The sequence below is a fragment of the Agelaius phoeniceus genome, chromosome 9, assembly GCF_051311805.1.
Source record: "Agelaius phoeniceus isolate bAgePho1 chromosome 9, bAgePho1.hap1, whole genome shotgun sequence".
Classification (NCBI taxonomy): domain Eukaryota; kingdom Metazoa; phylum Chordata; class Aves; order Passeriformes; family Icteridae; genus Agelaius; species Agelaius phoeniceus.
This window is the reverse complement of record NC_135273.1, coordinates 9,208,435-9,226,463: the sequence shown is the minus strand read 5'-3', so window position 1 is coordinate 9,226,463 and position 18,029 is coordinate 9,208,435. Positions and strand designations below refer to the sequence as shown.

Here is an 18,029-nt window from a genome sequence, read left to right as displayed (position 1 = left end):
GACATCAGTGTTTAGTGTGAAATGAGCTACTGCCAGTATTGGTGTTGCTCATTATTCTTTGTGTGGTATGCTGGTCCACTTGGAGGCAGAATTCCTGACTATGCCACAGGTAACAGGAAAAAACAGCAAGTTAGATGGAGCTTGTCTATTAGAGAGACACTTTAAATACGAAATATATGTAAATATCAATATTTTCTATAAGTATACTGCCTTTCCCTTACACTGTATTATTAGGCTTAAGACTTGAGCTCTAAAGAAATAAACAAAGTAGGGAATGGGTTGGTATGGTTATTTTTCATGTAGCTATGTGTATTATATTTTTTCATCCACTTGAATGAATATTTTAACAAGTATTTTCACTGAATGGGGAGACTGGAAAATGGAGAGGCAGTATAAAAAGGAGAAGGACTTTGGGTTGATAAATTAGAGGTAGTGGATTTTCAATAAATTAGAGGTAGTGGATTAGTTACTGACTTTTATCTCAGGTAGTGCAAAGCAAGAACTGCTCATCATCAGCTTGTGATAAAACTAGAAAATGCCATGTCTGAACATCGGGTTAGTATTTTACCATATTAGCTATTGATTTAACACAGCATGAAACAACTGGTGCTGTCCCAGTAGTGCCTGGTGGGGAGCAGTGAAAGTACAGATTTACTCCCCCATCAATCTGCTGCAAACTTCAAAGCCAAATTGTGGCCACTTAAACTACTAAAATTACTAAACTCAGACAATTTTTTTATCTTTTTCGAGCAAGGCAACATGTCTGTCTGCAAGTGCATATGTTCTAGAAGGAAGGAAAGGAATCTCAGCTAAATCATGTCAGTGCAAAAATAATAAATTCAGGAAGCATGAACAGCAAGATCCAAAAATTAGTTTTGATAGGGCCATGTTATACACAAAGTATTTTTCATTTCCCTTTTCATTAATCAATAATTTCAGCTAATTTGCTTATAGTTCAGTGTTTGCAGTGAAGTACACAGAATGAGTACCTTGTGGGTGTGTTTGTATGCAACCACCATAATTACACAATGTGTCTATTTAATTGTTCTTTGCATCAAGCATTATTTTATTATTATTTAATGGTGGGGTCAGGAATTATCATATCCTCCTCTCATGGAATAGGATTCTTCACATTGTGATTAATATTCTTAGGGGTCAACTGAAAATTTCTTATTCTGTGTATTTTCAGAAATTAAGCATATAGCAATATATGACTGGAAAGATGCTGCTGAGAGTGTGTGTGTTCAGTAAAAAAAGGACAGTGTCTAAAAATAGATTTTTATGGACTAGAAAGTATTTTTGGAAAGGTTTGCTTAAGTTTCTTTGATTTAAAATAGATCCTATCAGAGTAGCACAAATGGAGGTGGGACAATTCAGCTGCCTTAGAAACATCTCATTCTCCCTGTCCTCATTCTGGATGTCCAAAATGAGATCTGTCTTTATGGTTTCATTTTGGCTTTTACACTTGGAGTTCACAGTGGACAAAATGTATAATTTATTAAGAGAACTGAGCTCTGTAGCAAAATTGTACTTTTAATTGGGAAGCCTAAAAAATACCATCTTTCCTGGGCTTTGCCTACTGTTAGAAATCCAGGGAGTGGAAGAGCTGAAAAAGGTGATGGTAGTGTTCAAAAATGGCAACTGGTTCAGCCCATTTACAGGTTTTCATTTACAGTTAGGTACAGACTGATAAAGGCAATTAAGAGGAAGGAAGTGAAACTTGGATGCTTTTTTTCTGGGAAAGGAAGGAGCTGGTGGAATGTACCAGCAGGTGTCCTGTTACTGTTAGCAATGGGAACCTGGGCTCCAGATGGAGATACTGGCTGAAACAAAGGTATTTTAATGAACATTTAATGTTTTGGTTTATCTGAGATGTTTATCATCCTTCACCATGAGCTAATTAGTGTGAACTAATTAGTTAGAAAATCTTGAGCCTCCTTAAGATTTTTTTCCTCTCCGCTTTAGTGTCTCTGGGAGCACTCTTTAAAAGTTGGCATTCTTATTAAACTTCCTCCCTTGGAGGAAAATGGCTCCATATTTTTATTTTCTCAGTTCATCTGCCTGTTGGTCTAACACACTGGAGTTTATCTTCCATCTCCAAGGCTTAGAAAACATTTATGTTAATTACACACTACCACACAGCATAAAGTCTTTGGACCACAAAACAGTCTGAAGTACATGATTGTGATGTGTAGTTGCTCCTTGTCCTCTAAATAGCATTAGTTGGATAGATGAAGCTGTGTGGTAAAATAGACTTTATTAGAAAAGGCACAAAACCAAACTCATAGTTATAAAAGAAAGCACTAAAATACATGGCTTAGGTCATTACAGCAAGGAGATGAGTGGAGATAACCAATAAAAATTTCATAAAAGAAACATAAGCTTTGTAGTGTGCTTTTAAAAGGCACTAGGAGTTCTCTGTTCCACCATTACCTTTAACAATTTTCCCTAAAAGGTAGTTTTGCAGAGAAACTTGTAATTCTTACATGTATATATTACATTTCAAAAACCTGCTGTAGATAAACCATTCTCAAAATAAGCTTATTTTTGTAGCCTAGTTCAGCTGGTCTTTAAATGGAAGTTATTCAGATCTCACAGAGACTTCTGTAGAAAAACAGCAGCCTGTATGATATTAGTGACTGACTTCCAATGCCTCACATGACTTTGAAAGTCTGTTTTAGGGGTGAGAGTCTTCTCAGATTTGACACAGTAAATGAATTAAGTGATCATATTGATATACTTAAATATTTTCTGCAGGTTAGCCTGAACATGAATTAAGGATTAATTTCTCTATCAAGAATACTTGATTTTGGCTCTTCCTATTCTTTGCATACAGATGGGGTCTTTTGAGGCCACAGTCTGGACATGTCCTTTTTCACTTCAAGACCAATTGTGAACCTATGCTCTAAATAGCAGAATTTATCCCACTTAGTCCCCCTACACCCCAATTAATTGTCAGTGTGTAGATTACTTTGAACCTGCATCAGGTGTGGTCTTTCACCTGAGGTGTCTTTATTTTAAACTGTTTTCTGAGTTGGGAAGAGAGGGTGTTCCCCCTTTTCCAGCCTTGCTCTTGCCTTTTATTCCAGCACTGATGACAGAAATGGCCATAGTAAAAAGGGTCTGCAAGTTGCAAATCCTTTGTCAGCAAATTAGCCAATATATGTGTGCTGTATGTATCAAAGCAAAAAGCACAACAACCAACTTTTAATTCAACAATCTAAATTATCAGACTGGTCTTTGAACACACAGAGGGTGGTTACAAGGAAGCAACATGCTTTTCAGGAAGGTGGATCTGAGAAGGAGTGAATTTATGTGATCTCATGCACAATTTAAAGGAATTTCCAGTGACTGAATAGAGAAGTTGGTTAACTCAGCCAGCTAAGTAGATGTGAAAAGATGGGCTTTGTAATGAAAGAAGATAGTTTAATAATGGTCATTTGAAGGAATCCATAGAAGGGGGTTGGATGAAATACTGAAATTAGAGTACTGAAAAGCACATTACAGGAACAGGCTGTGAGCTGTGGGTAACAGTGGACAGTGGAATAACTGCAAGTCAGCAGTGCAGAGGTCATGCATCACTGTTGGCCTACAGAGATGTTACAGTTAAATTTGCAGATATACCCAGTCTTCCATCCTGCAGCAGCTGATGCCTGGCACATTTTGAGATTATGGCACATGAGTAAAAAGGCTGGCAAACTGCTGTGCAGAACAGCCTAGAACTACAGGCATCTTGGAGAAACTAAATTCTGATGAAAGAATAAAATACTGTATATGGAGGGACCAAGGTTTGGAATTAGTATGTGGTAATTCAAACAAGCAAAGATGAGTGGTTATAATAAAAAGAAAAATAAAATTGATTTACATGCCAGGCTAAGGGGAGTCATTCCTTTTTATGTTTGGAGAGTACTATTCAAGCCCAAGCAGTACTCACCTGAAATTTTCTATGCTTGGATTTATAACTGTTGTATTGCATTATATTAGGTTTCTTTAGATGTTTCCATAGATTTCCATAGTGATCATAGTGAATATTTTATCATTCTCTAAAAACAGAATGAGGCAGAGGTCAGCTAGTTCCAACCTTTTGAATTTTAAAAAAATCTTTCCATTTCTGGGTTGTTAAGTTTACAAGTTTGAGTTCAGGTAAATAAAAGCTGGTTTTTTAAATAGAACTGTCTTTTTCATGATAGGAACCATCCTCTGTTACTCCATAAATTCACAAAAACAGTGAATTTCCATTCTCTCTCAGGTCACCTGTTTCCTTCCCTACCCGCAGCAGGTGCAATGTAGCAGTTTAAGCATCTGCCTCATTGGTGACACAAGTGATCCACTGGTCCTGAGTTTGAGGTGGAAGTAGTTTTGTGGGCAGAAGCTGCATTTTTCACCATCAACATAACAAAATGTGTCCTCATGGGGGTTTGCTTGACCTTCCTCCCTGCCCTCACCCCATAATGAAACTAAAAGTGTGTTTGATGAGGATTATTGAAAAGAAGATTTATGGACCTGTGACATCTATTTAAGATGGATGATAGGATCTCTGCATTAATTTCACATTAGCACTTGAAGTCTGATTTCTCAGTGCAGTTGCAGGAAGCTGCTGACATTTGGCAGAGTGGCAGAACACGGGGTTTGAGTTGTTTCTCTTCCAGAGTTGCCTGCAGCCTCTTCTCTGCGTGTGCAGGGAGGGAGGCAGCACTGGGGGTGGCTGAGACATTGACTTTTGCCAGCTGACATGTACTGTTAAATTGATTCTTTCAATCAGAAGTTTCAGTGGATTTGTGGAATAGTTTTTATTTACTTTTGGACAGGAATGTATTCATTTGGGGTTTTTTTCCTCAGTTTTCTTAAGGAAATGCTTGGAAGTCCTGCATTGCACCATGTTGTATATTAGCACAATTTTCCTTCTTCATGCACCCAATTGCTAAAAACTCAGCACTTAGGAACTGGAAACCCCTTTGGAATTGCAGTCTGAAGTGTCTAGTTTGTTGTTCCTTGATGACCTTTACAGAGAAATATGGTTTTGAAAATTAAAATTAAGTATAAATTTTGAAAACTGATGTTTGAACACAATTTTTCAAATAGAAAAGAAATTCCAATATTTCTTGTATGCTAAGAAATCAGTTTGGGTTTCTGTTTCAATATAAGCTTTAAGATTGTTAAGTAGGGCCACTTTTCCTCTAAATTTGTTCAACTGTATCTTTTCCATTTGTGCTCAGCAAAAAATACTTAAATGCCTATTCCAAAAGGTAGAGATGAAGGAGTATCTTCTGCAGTATTTAGCTGTCCATTTGGGGATCAGGTCACTTTTTTCACCTTGCTTTTAGCAAATGGCAGAAGTGACTACTTCTGCCACAAAATAAACACAAAATAAAATCTGATATATTCCCACAAATTATTTCTTGTTATGTTAATCTCAAGTATTTATTTACATTTTGAGCAGGGCCAAACTGTGAAACAGGTGCCTGGAGATTTTTAAAAACATGTATATATACTTGGAAATTCTAATAGATTTTGTATGAAAACAGATGTTTGTGGATAAATAAGCCTTTTTGTTGTTTACACTTATTCCACCAGAAAAATCTGTTTAATCTGTTCTTAAAACATTGAGCCTGAAAATGTGAAAGGTTGGGATAAAAGGATCTGCTGGGTCTTTTGTCTGAAATGCACCTACATTTGCTCATCTGTTTGGGGGCTGCTTAGCATTTAGGAGGGGGAAAGCTATTCTTTAGTTCATGTATGAAAATGTGCAATACTTTATATCAATTATTTGGCTGATTGCTGGAAGTGCATTGGAGTGAGGGGGCACTGGCTAGTTCTGGCCTTCACTAATGGGAACATTTCAGAATGTGGATGGTAATTAAAGTATAGAATGCGGAAAATTAGGCCAAAATTGAATAGAAATGAATAAGTATGTGTTCTGTTGTGCAGATGTTGGAAATAGATTATTTTGGATACCTCTTTCTATCTACATCTTATTTGGTTACCGTGTAAAATTCGGTCATACACCATGTAGATTGTTTCTCTTCCCATTACCTTCTCTGTTTTTATGTTGTGATGTATCTGTATAGGTAGTAATTTAGCAAAATATCCTGTCTGCCAGGTGTGGGAACTAGCTGATTGTATTGTAATACCAGATCATTACTTAATTCATATGCAACCTAGCCTAGCACATGGAAAGCATTATAAATCTATTTACAGTGTGGCTGGTCTGATGATAACATTGTATTAAATTCCCAGGTGAGGCAATTTAAGCAATTGCTTTGCCATGTGTAGGCCATGGAAATTAACTTCTCATATGCTTTAGTAATAGAAGAACTTCATTGGTATGCTCAGATTAGTGGTACAGCAGAATTCTTACAGTCTGGTTACGTGTACCCTGCTTCACATGTAGAATCATACAGGGGGGTGGTGCTGCTGATCACAGATCCTAATTAGTTTAAGCTGAGTTAATTCATTTCAATTCTAATTTAGCTGGGCTTGCCTATGAACACATTCAGTTCTATTGGGAAATGTTAAGGCTTGGGTCAAGTAGACAGATTGTTTAAAGCCAAATTGCCAGACAGAACTGAGCAAGTGTATCTGTTTGAACAGGGCTTTAAGGAAATCACCCAATCAGTATGCAAAAATCCTGTTCATAAACCAAGAGAGATCTGCCTGGAATCAGAAATTCTTCCTTGTCAGAAGGTCTGGGTACTGTAGTACATTTAAAACAGCCCCTGAAACTTTCTGAGTGCTGAAGTTCTTGCAGAAAGTAGCTTAACCCTTTTGTGTCTCTGTGTTTGGGCACACGCTATGCTCAACTGCAAACACATTCATTGAGCAAAACCACTTCTGTGCTGAGACTTTTTGTCTAGGTATATACAAGAAAATATAAAATACAAGGAAAACTTCTATATGTGACAGAGCTTTGCAGACAAAAAACTGCACACAGAACCTCTTAAACCTATATTGAGCTGCCCAGAAATGCCTTGGATTACAAACTCTGTAAAGCTTCTGTCTTTTCTAGAAACATACATATAAAGTACCAGTAGACAGTGGTAACTGACAACTAAGACTAAAAATGTTGACAATTTCTTGATTTGCCTGGTTAGCTTATGTATAGAAGTCATTAACTATTTATAAAATGCATTATGAATTGGGTTCCTTCAAAATGTAGCAGAGTGTGTGACATTTCCAGCTCAAACTATCATTCTTGCATTTGGCTAAAGTATATATATTTATAAACAGCTGAAGGTTATGAAATAAAAAATAATAATAAAAAAAACTTATTGAGTTCAGACAAGCTGAATTAATCTTAATAGCCACATTTAAAAATGTTAACCAATAATACTTTAATAAAAATAAGAATAGTGTTTCAAGATATTGATATTTTGGACAAATCCTGAAAGAATAAATGAACACTTTAGTTCAAAGACCTTTCCTTTTATATTATTGATTCATTTGGTAGTGAAACTGTGATCAAAAGTAGTATCAAATTATTTATTGATTATGGCAAAGAGTTCTATCTAATTGTAGCCAAAGCATTATTTCTTTAAATAAAATTTCTGATTTTTAGATCCTGACAGATTATTACAATCAAAGAACAATGATACAAATATATTTATTAAGTTCACTGATGATGATAATAAAGGAATATAAAGGGCCTCTAAAAATTGTATTGCTATTAACATTTATTTCTTTCCCATGAAGTATATTCTTTTTCCTTTCTCCCATGCAGGCTCTTAAGAATGATAATTTCATCCAGTTATATCTTTCAAATAAATGATGTGTAATCAAGGACCATTTCAGTCCCTACATATTATTAGGAAGCTTGTTCACTAGAGAACAAGCTCATGAAGCATCATGCTCCTCATCTCAGTCTAATAATGATAAATATGTTCAACACTAACAGGATCAATGGGGCTGAGTCATTTGGTGAAATTGGAAGAAACTGTACAGTTGAACTACTAGACCTCAAATGAGGTCCTAAGATTGAATCTTAATCAGAAAAGATGATTAGATATTTATTGTTATATATTTGTAATTTCCTTCCTTGTTTGATGTGTATAAAATGAAAATAGGAAAATAACGTAATTGAGCAATCTATGCCAATTTGTTGGCTTTTTGGTGAGAAAAGAGAAAAACAAAACCTATCTCCATATGATATTCTTGCATACTGTGGAGTGTTTTAGTCCCCCATAGTGATGAAATGAATAATTTAAACAGGCAGCTCTGATACCACAGCCTGTTTAAAGGTTCTCATTTCCTTTAATGCTGTAGACTACTTTAGCTGGGTTAGTATGAAACTGTGACAGCTGAGATCTCCAAAAGATTTGGCACAATTCACCTCTTGCAGTGGGTCCATGGTCCAGGGCTTTGTCCTTCCTACACACATCTCTAGCTTTGGGATCTGATGGCAAGTGAATCACAAATGTGTAAACATTGTAGTGATCATGTTGGTAATAAAGGGGAGCTACCCAGCAGAAAGAGCTAAAATGTTTTGCTCTGAGGTGACCCATACAAGGCTTATTTCACTGCTAGGTCCCTTGCACAAAGGATGACCCACTTCCAAACCTCTTTGTTACTAAGGTGATGAATTTCCCTGTGCTCAGTAGAATTTCTAGCATTCTTTTCCTGTGCCTCGGTCCCAAGCACAAGTTTTGGCATGATGGCCCAAGCAGGGGAGGTTTGAAGAGGGATTAATTTTTTCTGAGTTCCTACTGGTAGTCACTATCATGGCAGGGTGTGAGGGAAGCCCCCATCAATAAAGGAAGGCCCTACAGCTTAGTCTTTGTTGCTCTTGGGTTTCTTCCTCTTATGAGGTGTAAAAATTACCATAACTACTCTGAAAAAGAAAGTAAATTGGACAATATGTTCAAAATTCAATCCCTCCTTTAATGGTAAGTGTGGGAATATTTACTGAGTCATAGACTGTTATTTGGCTAACAGGGAAATTGAAAGCTGGGCTGATGTTCTCATTGTGGCCTTCCCCATTGCTCCATTGAATCCTCTGCTACCTTGCTAATCATCACACATTTGCTTTCCAGTGCTTGGCACTTGATCTAGTTTAGAATCAACATAATTATCCGTTCAAGAGCAAATCTGGTGCTCATAAACTGTGAATTTACTTAATATCCTATCTGTCATAATGATCCCATGGATGACTGTGTCAGTTTTGTGGTGTTTCCATGAACTGCTGAAAATCATTGTTTCCTTGTGGTGTTATTTTCTCTCCTCTCTTTTGCCCTTTAATTTCTGATCCTTTCCCAGCAGCCTTAGCAGCATAGGAAATGCTTGTTAATTTTTTACATCTTTAAATTGAATCAGATGCATCACATTAGTGTTGTTCAGGTTCGGTTTTTGTTTTTTGGTTTTTTTTTTATATGGGAAAAGCTCTGTCTTCCTTTCCTGTCTAGTGGTATTGCTGCCATTGCTGTTAACATTGTGTTCTTTGACCTACTAGCAAGTGTTCTTCAGAAAAATGTGTTTGGTTCCTGCACTGGCATTTTTTCAATGCTTCTACTATTAGTATATATTGCCTCGCCTCACATGTTACAGAGCTCAAGCTTCACAGAAGTTGCTTTTGTTGCTGCAATGTTGAGGGTGTGACTGTCTTAGAAATCCTATAGTTTTGCCATGCAGATTTGTTAAGGTACAGCAGTTGAAGAACTTTGTAATAACTTTCACTTGCAGATTTTATTTTTTTTTTAATCAAATAGGTATCCATTAGGGGGCTCTCGAGGTTTAAGATGATCAGCCTTGATACCAATGGCTTCGGAGCTTTACTTCCTAACCCTTTTTTCTTTTTGTTTTACAGAAAAGGTCACGAATCGCCTACAGTGATGAGGTGCGGAATGAACTCCTAGGGGATGACGGGAATTCCTCAGAGAACCAGGTAGGATGCTAATCAAGAAGCCCTAGTGGGTGGCTGGAGGGTGAAGGAGGTCACTGGCACACTGGGCTTCTCAAGCTGCTCCTTAACAGCATTAGCAACAACTCATGTGGAAGTGATACTGTTTAATGCAAAGCTGGGGTCTTAATCAACTTCAAAATGTTTCTTGGAGATCTTACATTTAACCCTTTAACTTGTGATCACTGTCTGCTATCTCAAAAAAAATCTTTTCTTCTCTTTTCTTTATTATTTAGTACTTAAGAAATAACTTGAAACACGCTGTTTGCCGACAAAGCCAAGGTCTTCACCTCAAACACATGTAAAAGGAATAAAAAAGTACATAATGCAGCTTTGATAATAATGCAGTATAATTAAATCAACACTGGCAGGCAAAACAAATGAAAGTGCGCTCTCAGAATTAGGCAGTATCCCACTCAGTTTCCTTGTGTGATTCCTTCTTTAACCAGATTTTCTCTCCTTGTACCAAAAACACAAGTTGTACTAATAAGAGCGTGCTTTCATAATGCATGTTGTACTAGGATGCAGAGTGCTATCCACCTCTTTTAATGAATGAAAGCTTGATAATCCTGGGGCTTTTTTAAAATCTTGTACCCGTATTGCTGTTCTGCATACTACAGTGAGGATCCTGACACACTGTGACGGCAAGGCTTTATTCAGGAGACTTTGACCCACCTGTTAATATTTCTTTTTGGGATGAAACTTGTTTGACACTCTGTCTGAAAGGAGAATATTTCTTTTCTTTGTAAAATTTATGTTATCCAAGTCTTGTATTTTTTGAGTTAGAAGTTAGCTGAAAGTTTTCCTACCGGTCATATTTTCTCTTCTGACCAGATAGAATCCAAATTATTTTGGCAATGAAAGAAAAAATGGTTTAAATGTTTACTTGATAAATGTGTTATTAAATAAGGAAATGGATCAGAACAATGTTCTGAAATTTTTTTGTATCTTCTACGCTCAGTATAGGCTCAGCTTCACTGAGGACAGAAAAAATAAAGTCTTGTAGACTTACCTTGTACAAGAACTTTCAGAACACAGACACCATTACCCCAATTTTATAGAGTATTTTAGACATACTCAGGAAGTTTTAAACTCTGTAATAGACTTTAATTCATACATGAATGAAATTAGACACGGGATACATTATCTGAAGACATGACTGGAGTATAGCAGCTCTGATATCTATGTGAAGACTTAAATTTAAAGGATGCTAATCTTCATATTTATATATGATAGGGGGCATTGCAAAATTTGAGTAAAATAAAGAGGGGATTTTATACCTAAATGATGACTTTATGGAGAGGATTATTTTTGGGAGAAGAGTTTCACAGTCTGTATGTCATGATTGTAAATGAAGTCCTGTGAAACTGTTAAGGTTCTCATTTTATTTCTCTTAAGGTGCTGCTACTTTTACATTTCAAGAAAAAAAATGTGTGAATTCAGACATAAAAGGGCAATTGTGATAAGAAGCTTTACTTATAACAGAATATCTTATGTGTAGGGATAAGATAAAATATTTTATTTTCACTTTTTAGAGAATGTTTAAATAACTGGTTCATGTGAGCACTTGCTGTGACTGATGGTCTTTTTTCCAAACTTGGTGAAAGAGACATGTTCTCATCTCAAAGAGCTAAATGATACCTTCAACCATTTGTCAGCTTTGGGCTTTTTCTTCTAAATGACCACTATTTATATGGAAGAAAAATTTGTCTGCTGAAGGACTCTTGTATAGTTTTTTAGGTGATCAAAATCCTTTTCTATACCTCAACTTGAAATTATTACCTCTGTACCTTTTAAAAATCTTCATTCCTTTCTTGAAAAATATAATGAAATAGGACTATAAAGGAGTCACCTAATTTCTTTTAAATATGTGAATGCCAGGATTTTTAAAATATTTATTGTGTTGTTTCTATAATAAATATCATATTCTCTTTTTCTCATTAAATATCTTTATTTATACCTGTACTTATGTACATGTAGATGCAGGTGCAAGCAGTTAGTGCAAAAACTTCAGCTGGTATTGAGCTTATTAGAGTGTACAGCTTTCAAAATCACATGGAAGTTTGGGTCCTCACCAGACACTGAGCATGAGATATTGTTGTGTTTAACTCAGTAACCCCAGGTTTAATATGCTTTCACTCCTATACATTATTATATCAGTAGAAAACTTGAAGTAAATGATGAAAGGATGCTCAGGTATAACTTGAAGTGATGTAAAATATTTGAAGATGTTTCAAATGCTTGCTTTTGTTTTGTCTCATGGAAATAAATATCGGTACGTGGACTGATCCTGACCCTAATATTGTAGGATTTTACTTCTCAATCAGTTTGGAAAATGGTGGGTTTGTTTTCCCCAATTCAGTCACCAACTGTGAAAGAGGAGACACTGTGACAGAGGAGGTGTTGAAAAAACTTGCCAGCTCAGAATTGCTCCCGTGCCAAACCACAAAAATTGGTAAAATCTGCCAATAGAAATATTGAATACCTGGGTAGTCAGGGTTGTGAGATATGAGTTGTTGGTCTTTGTCATTGTGATAAACATTTGCATGATGTTTTTGGTGGAGAGAGAAGACAAAAGGAACTTAATGCTTGCTGGCTAGTATGACCATATTAAAAAACTACAAATAAAACAGATCACTATTGGAAAACTAAATTATCTGGATCTTTTCCTCATTCCGCTTCTCTTTTTTCAGTAGAGTTTCAAAGGTAAAATTATAGCAAACCACAGCCAAGCTATAAGCTGTAGTGAATAGGATGGTAGGTATAAGTTTCCAGTTGTTCTCTCAAGAAGAAAGATTGAAGTACGAAGAACAGATTGAAGAATAGGTAATAGTGATTTTTCTTTTGTCTTCATTTTCCTTACATGTCTCCCAAAAGTACCAGCCATCATGTCTAGATGACACTCAGAATAAATTGGAATACAGTTCCCTTCTAATGGCTATACCAAAATTTAACTGATTTTACCAGATAGAGCATAAAGGCATTTCCTGTGAGAAGTTGTAAGAATTATATAATTCTGCTATTGAAAGTTTCTTTTAAAATAAGTGCAGCTTGTTTTCATGAGACAGGTAGTGATATAGTGCTCTTAATGATCCTAGAGTTGACTAAAGTCATTGTTTAGCATATGTTAATTTCTTCTTAATTTGAATCATGTGAATGTAGTCAGATGTGGCACTCAGAGGATGAAAATCAAGAAATATCTCTTCTTGCATCAAAAATAAAAGTTTCTCCTTACAAACCCAATCCCAAAAAACTACTGTGTGCATTGGGTTATTATTTATTTTCCAAGAGTGGTCTTAAAAAGGCTGTTGGTTTCTTGTTTGTCATCTTGGCCACCAACATTTAGCAAATCCCTTGAAAGTTTTGAGTTTTTCAGTGCAGTGATACACTACCTAAAGTTGTAGCTTCAGTTTAATAATAATAGAACTGTTTTATGTAGCAAGTCATGTTTTTGGGAAAGTATATGTTGGGTTAAATCAGAAACTTCTCTCGACTGAAATTATGTGAAGCTCAGTATTACCAACTTTTTGAGGTGTAACAGTGTTCCTTTCTCTTTTGCAGCTATGTTCATTAGTAAGTTTAAATAAATTCACATTGGATTAAACTGCATATCCGTATACCCATACATTCTATACGTGATTCATGGTGAACAAATATTTTGTGTCTACTTAATTTCTGACTACAAAGTTGTGATAATATTAGATTTGGGCTTGCTGTGCATAAAGTGTGTCAAACTTCAGCTACAGACCAGGGGGTGAAGTTGGTCAATTTAATTCGCCAAGATCTAAAGAAGGTCGGTATCATTTCATATAGCCCTGGCAGAGCAGATCATTACCAGACACAAATCTGTTCGTTACATGCCGAGGGTTTATAGCGAAATAAATAGACTGTCATCATAAGTTCAGAAAATTGTGTGTTCGACCCACGATAATGTGTAAAGGGCGTTTAATAGAGTTCAGCATTTATTCGTTATCTATATGCGGACAGAGACGGCGGTGGCGTTATCAGCTTTTTAAAAAAAATTCGGTAGTTTTGGGTCACGTGAGGAGCCTCGCGGCCACACGCGTGCGTGCACACACACACACACACTCACTCACACATCCCATCTCGCTCCCTCGCTCTCTGTGGTGCAGTTTTGATTTTAGTCACAGCAGAAGGCTTAGCCACAAGAGATTCCACTGGTTCAAACCAGCGTAAACCAGATTTTTTTTTTTTTAGCCTACAAAGGAACAGATTACCACTTGTATCGAATTCTGTATTGCAAAAAAAAAAAAAAAAAAAAGAAAAAGAAAAAAAATCTTTGTTTTAAAAATATGCTGATTATCATAACCTAAAATGGTGGCTGTGCACGGCTTAACGCTGTTTACAGTTCAGGAGTGAGCATAATAAAAATAATGTTTCAAAATAGAAATGTAAAGGTAACACATTTTCATCAAGAGCATTGTTAAATGGGGGAAAAATACATCTTTTGTTAATTTGAATGAATATCTTTCAGCCAATGTAAAAAAAACCCCAACCCTCTCCCATTACTTAGCTTAGCTGCAAATCCCATGCAGAGCTTAAATTCAGCCATGCAGCACAAACAAGATAGAACATTTTTGTTTGGGACCTATTGAAAAAGCAAATGTGCAGCATTTTAAAACTCTCATTGATTATAGCAGGGTGGCATGCCCGGCCGGGCTCTATTGCGGGAGAGTCGTTTTAAACTTTGGCCCTTTAAGTATCATAGTCAACTGAAGAATGGTGGCCTCAGAAAGAAAAGATAGCTATGTGATCAACTCCCAGATCGTCTCTTTCTAAAGAGCCTTAATGTTTGCCTTTTTGGGGGAAAAAGGGGGGGAAGAGCTGGAGAAAGAGACCAATTTATGATAGGCCAAGCACTTGAATTTAAGCGCTGGTTTGCCCAGCAGTGTGGTTTTCTTTATACCAAATTGTAGCAAAGTTCCTTTAGCTGGGTGCAGAAGAGCTGGCCCCGTTCAGCTTGGGGTGGTGTAGGAGCCCCCCTAATTACATCTCATTAGAGCTCTTGTCCCTTTTGGTAATGGGGTGAGGCAAACCTGCAGTTTTAGACGAGCCATATGAGACAATAGAGAATAATGGAGGTTCTTTTGTTTCCTTCATGCTGGTGAGACTTTATTAGTAGTAAACATTCTCAGCTTACACATGTGTTGAAAACTATGTTATGAAACTGTAGGTGACATATCAGCATAAACTGAGATAATTGTGTTGCTGTTGTAATTTCGAACTGGAATCGGTGAGAGAACTGTAATTTTTTTATAAAGGGCCATTCTTGTGCAGATATTTGTTGTGAGTAATTATACATTTTGTTCCAGTACAAATAATTTATCTATCTCTCTAAGAGGCGAGTATATTACAACATAGCTTGATAATCAGGCTGGGGTTTTATTTAGTTTTATAGTAAAGCTGCCAGAGCAATATTATTTGTGTTAGATTGTGTTGATTTACAAGCATAAATAAATAAATATAAATTTATATACTATATAAGCATACACACACCCCCTATGTGTATATATTTATATATATATATATATATATATATATATATATATATACACACACACACACTGTATAGTGGTCTGGATCAAGAACCTGGAATGGGTCTTTTCTGAGGGAAATATGTTTCATGTTGTTCCCTATTCCTTTGTCTATTTTTAAATATGCTATTCAATAAATCATAATTCTGAGACATTTAACTAAGCTGCTTCATTTTTTTACCTGGCAGAAACCCTCAGTATGAAGTTCAATAATAAAATTAAATAATATAGTTGCAGTAGAACTCAGGTATATAAAAATTGAAATACTGAAATATATGCTATAAAGATGCAGTCATCTATTAATAAGTTAGATCTGCTAGTAAAATAAGAAATCAGTTGTCACAACTAAAATATACAGAAAACATTCTGAAAACTTGTATATACAAAACCACTTCAGCTGTACAATCTTCGAAGAGAGGAATAGTAAACTTGTTTTTTTCTTTATAATATAGACTTCTATGAAGTCATTCCCCTTTATTTCATGATGGTGTCTTAGATGTGGTTTAAAAGAGAATTTCACACTATTCTCTTTGTTTAATGTGACAGTGTGAGAAAGTGATCTTTATTCGTTCAAAAAACTCTGCATGTAGTCTATGTTTAGGTTCTTTTAATGTGTTTGTCTGTGATTTTTAAATGCTAAACATGTAAACAGATAAATTGTCAATGTTAATTCTGTATCCTGTCACACAACTGATCTTTCTTTCCTGCCATTTCTTTCCTTTTTATCTTTTTTGTGCGTTCATGTTGCAGTTGATAAAATTACGTGAAGAGGTGAGTACTTTCTTGCTTTTTGTTGTCTAGCTTTCCCTTTAAAGCTGAGTTTCTAAATCTGAAGTAGATCTTTTTGTTCATTGTTGCAGGGAAATCTACACAAAGCAAAAATATTGATTACATTGCTTTAAAATATTCACTGTTGTGCCTCTTCTTCCCTAATAATTGTATACTTACATAGGAATCTCTAGATCAATCCTTAGAAATTAACATTCTTTGATAGTGGAATTTTTTTAAAAGGCACTAGAAAAAGAAGGGTGGAAAAAAAACTCTATTATTTGATCTCTCCAAGAATACCATGATCAAATCAGGTGCAGTAATAATCATGTTTGCATCACAAAATCTTTGATGGGGAAAGTACATTTATAAACTGGTATTGAAAGTGAAAGCATTGCTTTAGTACAAACCCTTGCTGAAACATTTTAAAAATTACACGGAATTTCACAGTGTTTTGAGTTTGGTGTGAGGTATTTAAATAGCTTATGTATTATACACGATATTTTACACCCACTGAAAATACAGTAGAGGTAGAGAGACCTTCACACATATCAATATTTATTATTTATTTGTGAGTGCTGTAGATCTGTAGATGTAACACTAGAGATCAGTATTCCAGAATACCTTTCTTCCAGTTATAAAATGACTCATAAATATGTAGAAAGAAGCCTGTTTTAATGGTCAGTTTCTCAAATATTTCAGTATATTTTCTGAAATTAGTCTCTGCTTTTGCTAACTGTTGTAGCAAAGCAGGTATTTGAACTGCTATTTTTTATTATTTTCTAGTAACCACTGAAAAGAAGGGCTGAGTAAAGTCAAGTTTACTTACAGGTCAGATTTCTGAAGGATTTCATATGGAAAGCTTGGACCAGTGAAGTATTTGAATAAATATATTTAGAAGCACAAGTATTTTAACATCACTTATTTGTCTGGTATCTTCTTTGTGGAACATGTGTGCCCAGTAATGTATCAGTAATACATACTGAACTCTGCAGGAAAGGATTTGGGAGTTTTAGAAATGGTGATGACAAAGAATTGTAAAGTAACCAGATTAAGGACAATTACAGAGAATTCTTAAAAACAGGTAGGTATTTGTGATACAAAGATTCTTCACTAGTTCCCCAAATGTTTTATTTTCCCCCTCTTCTCATAGAGCTGATATTAATATGTAAAAGCTACAGAGTAAAAGAGTTAACAAAAAAAAATTAAATAAAATAAACATGTAACCACATGAAAGCCTTCCCACCACTGCTGAGCTCCCCTCCCCAATAGTCCCAGTATTTAAACAGATGACAGTATTGTTGCAAGGGTTTGTATAGCCTGATTTCTGAGGTTTTTCAGAAGAACACGATTCATTTTCTCATCTCTTTAACAGCACCTGCATGTCTGCTCCTGTGCTTTTGCAAAGAGTGCAGTAGGATCATTTTTGTTTGCAAACATAAGATTATAGTTTTATAAAGATTCCTAATTTTTAAATTCACTCTGAAAATTTAATTATATGTAAAGAACAAAGCTGCTGCTTATCTGCTTTTCTTTTTGAAATAGCTATGAAGACAAGTAAGAATATTCAGGGTGTTATTGCAAAGGGCTGCAACATGGGAGCTATATTGAACTCAGTTACACCTTTTGGATTTTATAAATCCTGTGTTAGCCACCTAAAAAAAATTGACATTGCTTCTGGTAATTTTTTTTTTTTTTTTTTTTTGCTTTTCCTTGCTAGCTTCATAAGTTACTTTTTCCTCTCTCTGCATACGGTGAAAGCAGCAGAAAATAAAGTAATAAATCCCTTTATTTAGTTTGTCTTGAACAAAATTGTG

General features: G+C 35.6%; 1 protein-coding gene across 4 annotated transcripts in view; it reads left to right on the top strand.

Moving 5' to 3' along the window:
• VTI1A (vesicle transport through interaction with t-SNAREs 1A) overlaps nt 1-18,029 on the top strand; it is a 267,012-nt gene that overhangs the window by 40,595 nt on the left and 208,388 nt on the right. For 2 of the 4 annotated variants that reach the window (XM_054637478.2, XM_054637481.2), the window contains exons 4-5: nt 9,797-9,874; nt 16,195-16,215. In XM_054637478.2, coding sequence (XP_054493453.1) covers nt 9,797-9,874; nt 16,195-16,215 — 99 coding nt within the window. The remainder of the gene's footprint in view (nt 1-9,796; nt 9,875-16,194; nt 16,216-18,029) is intronic. The other 2 variants (XM_054637479.2, XM_054637482.2) reach the window with 1 other exon arrangement.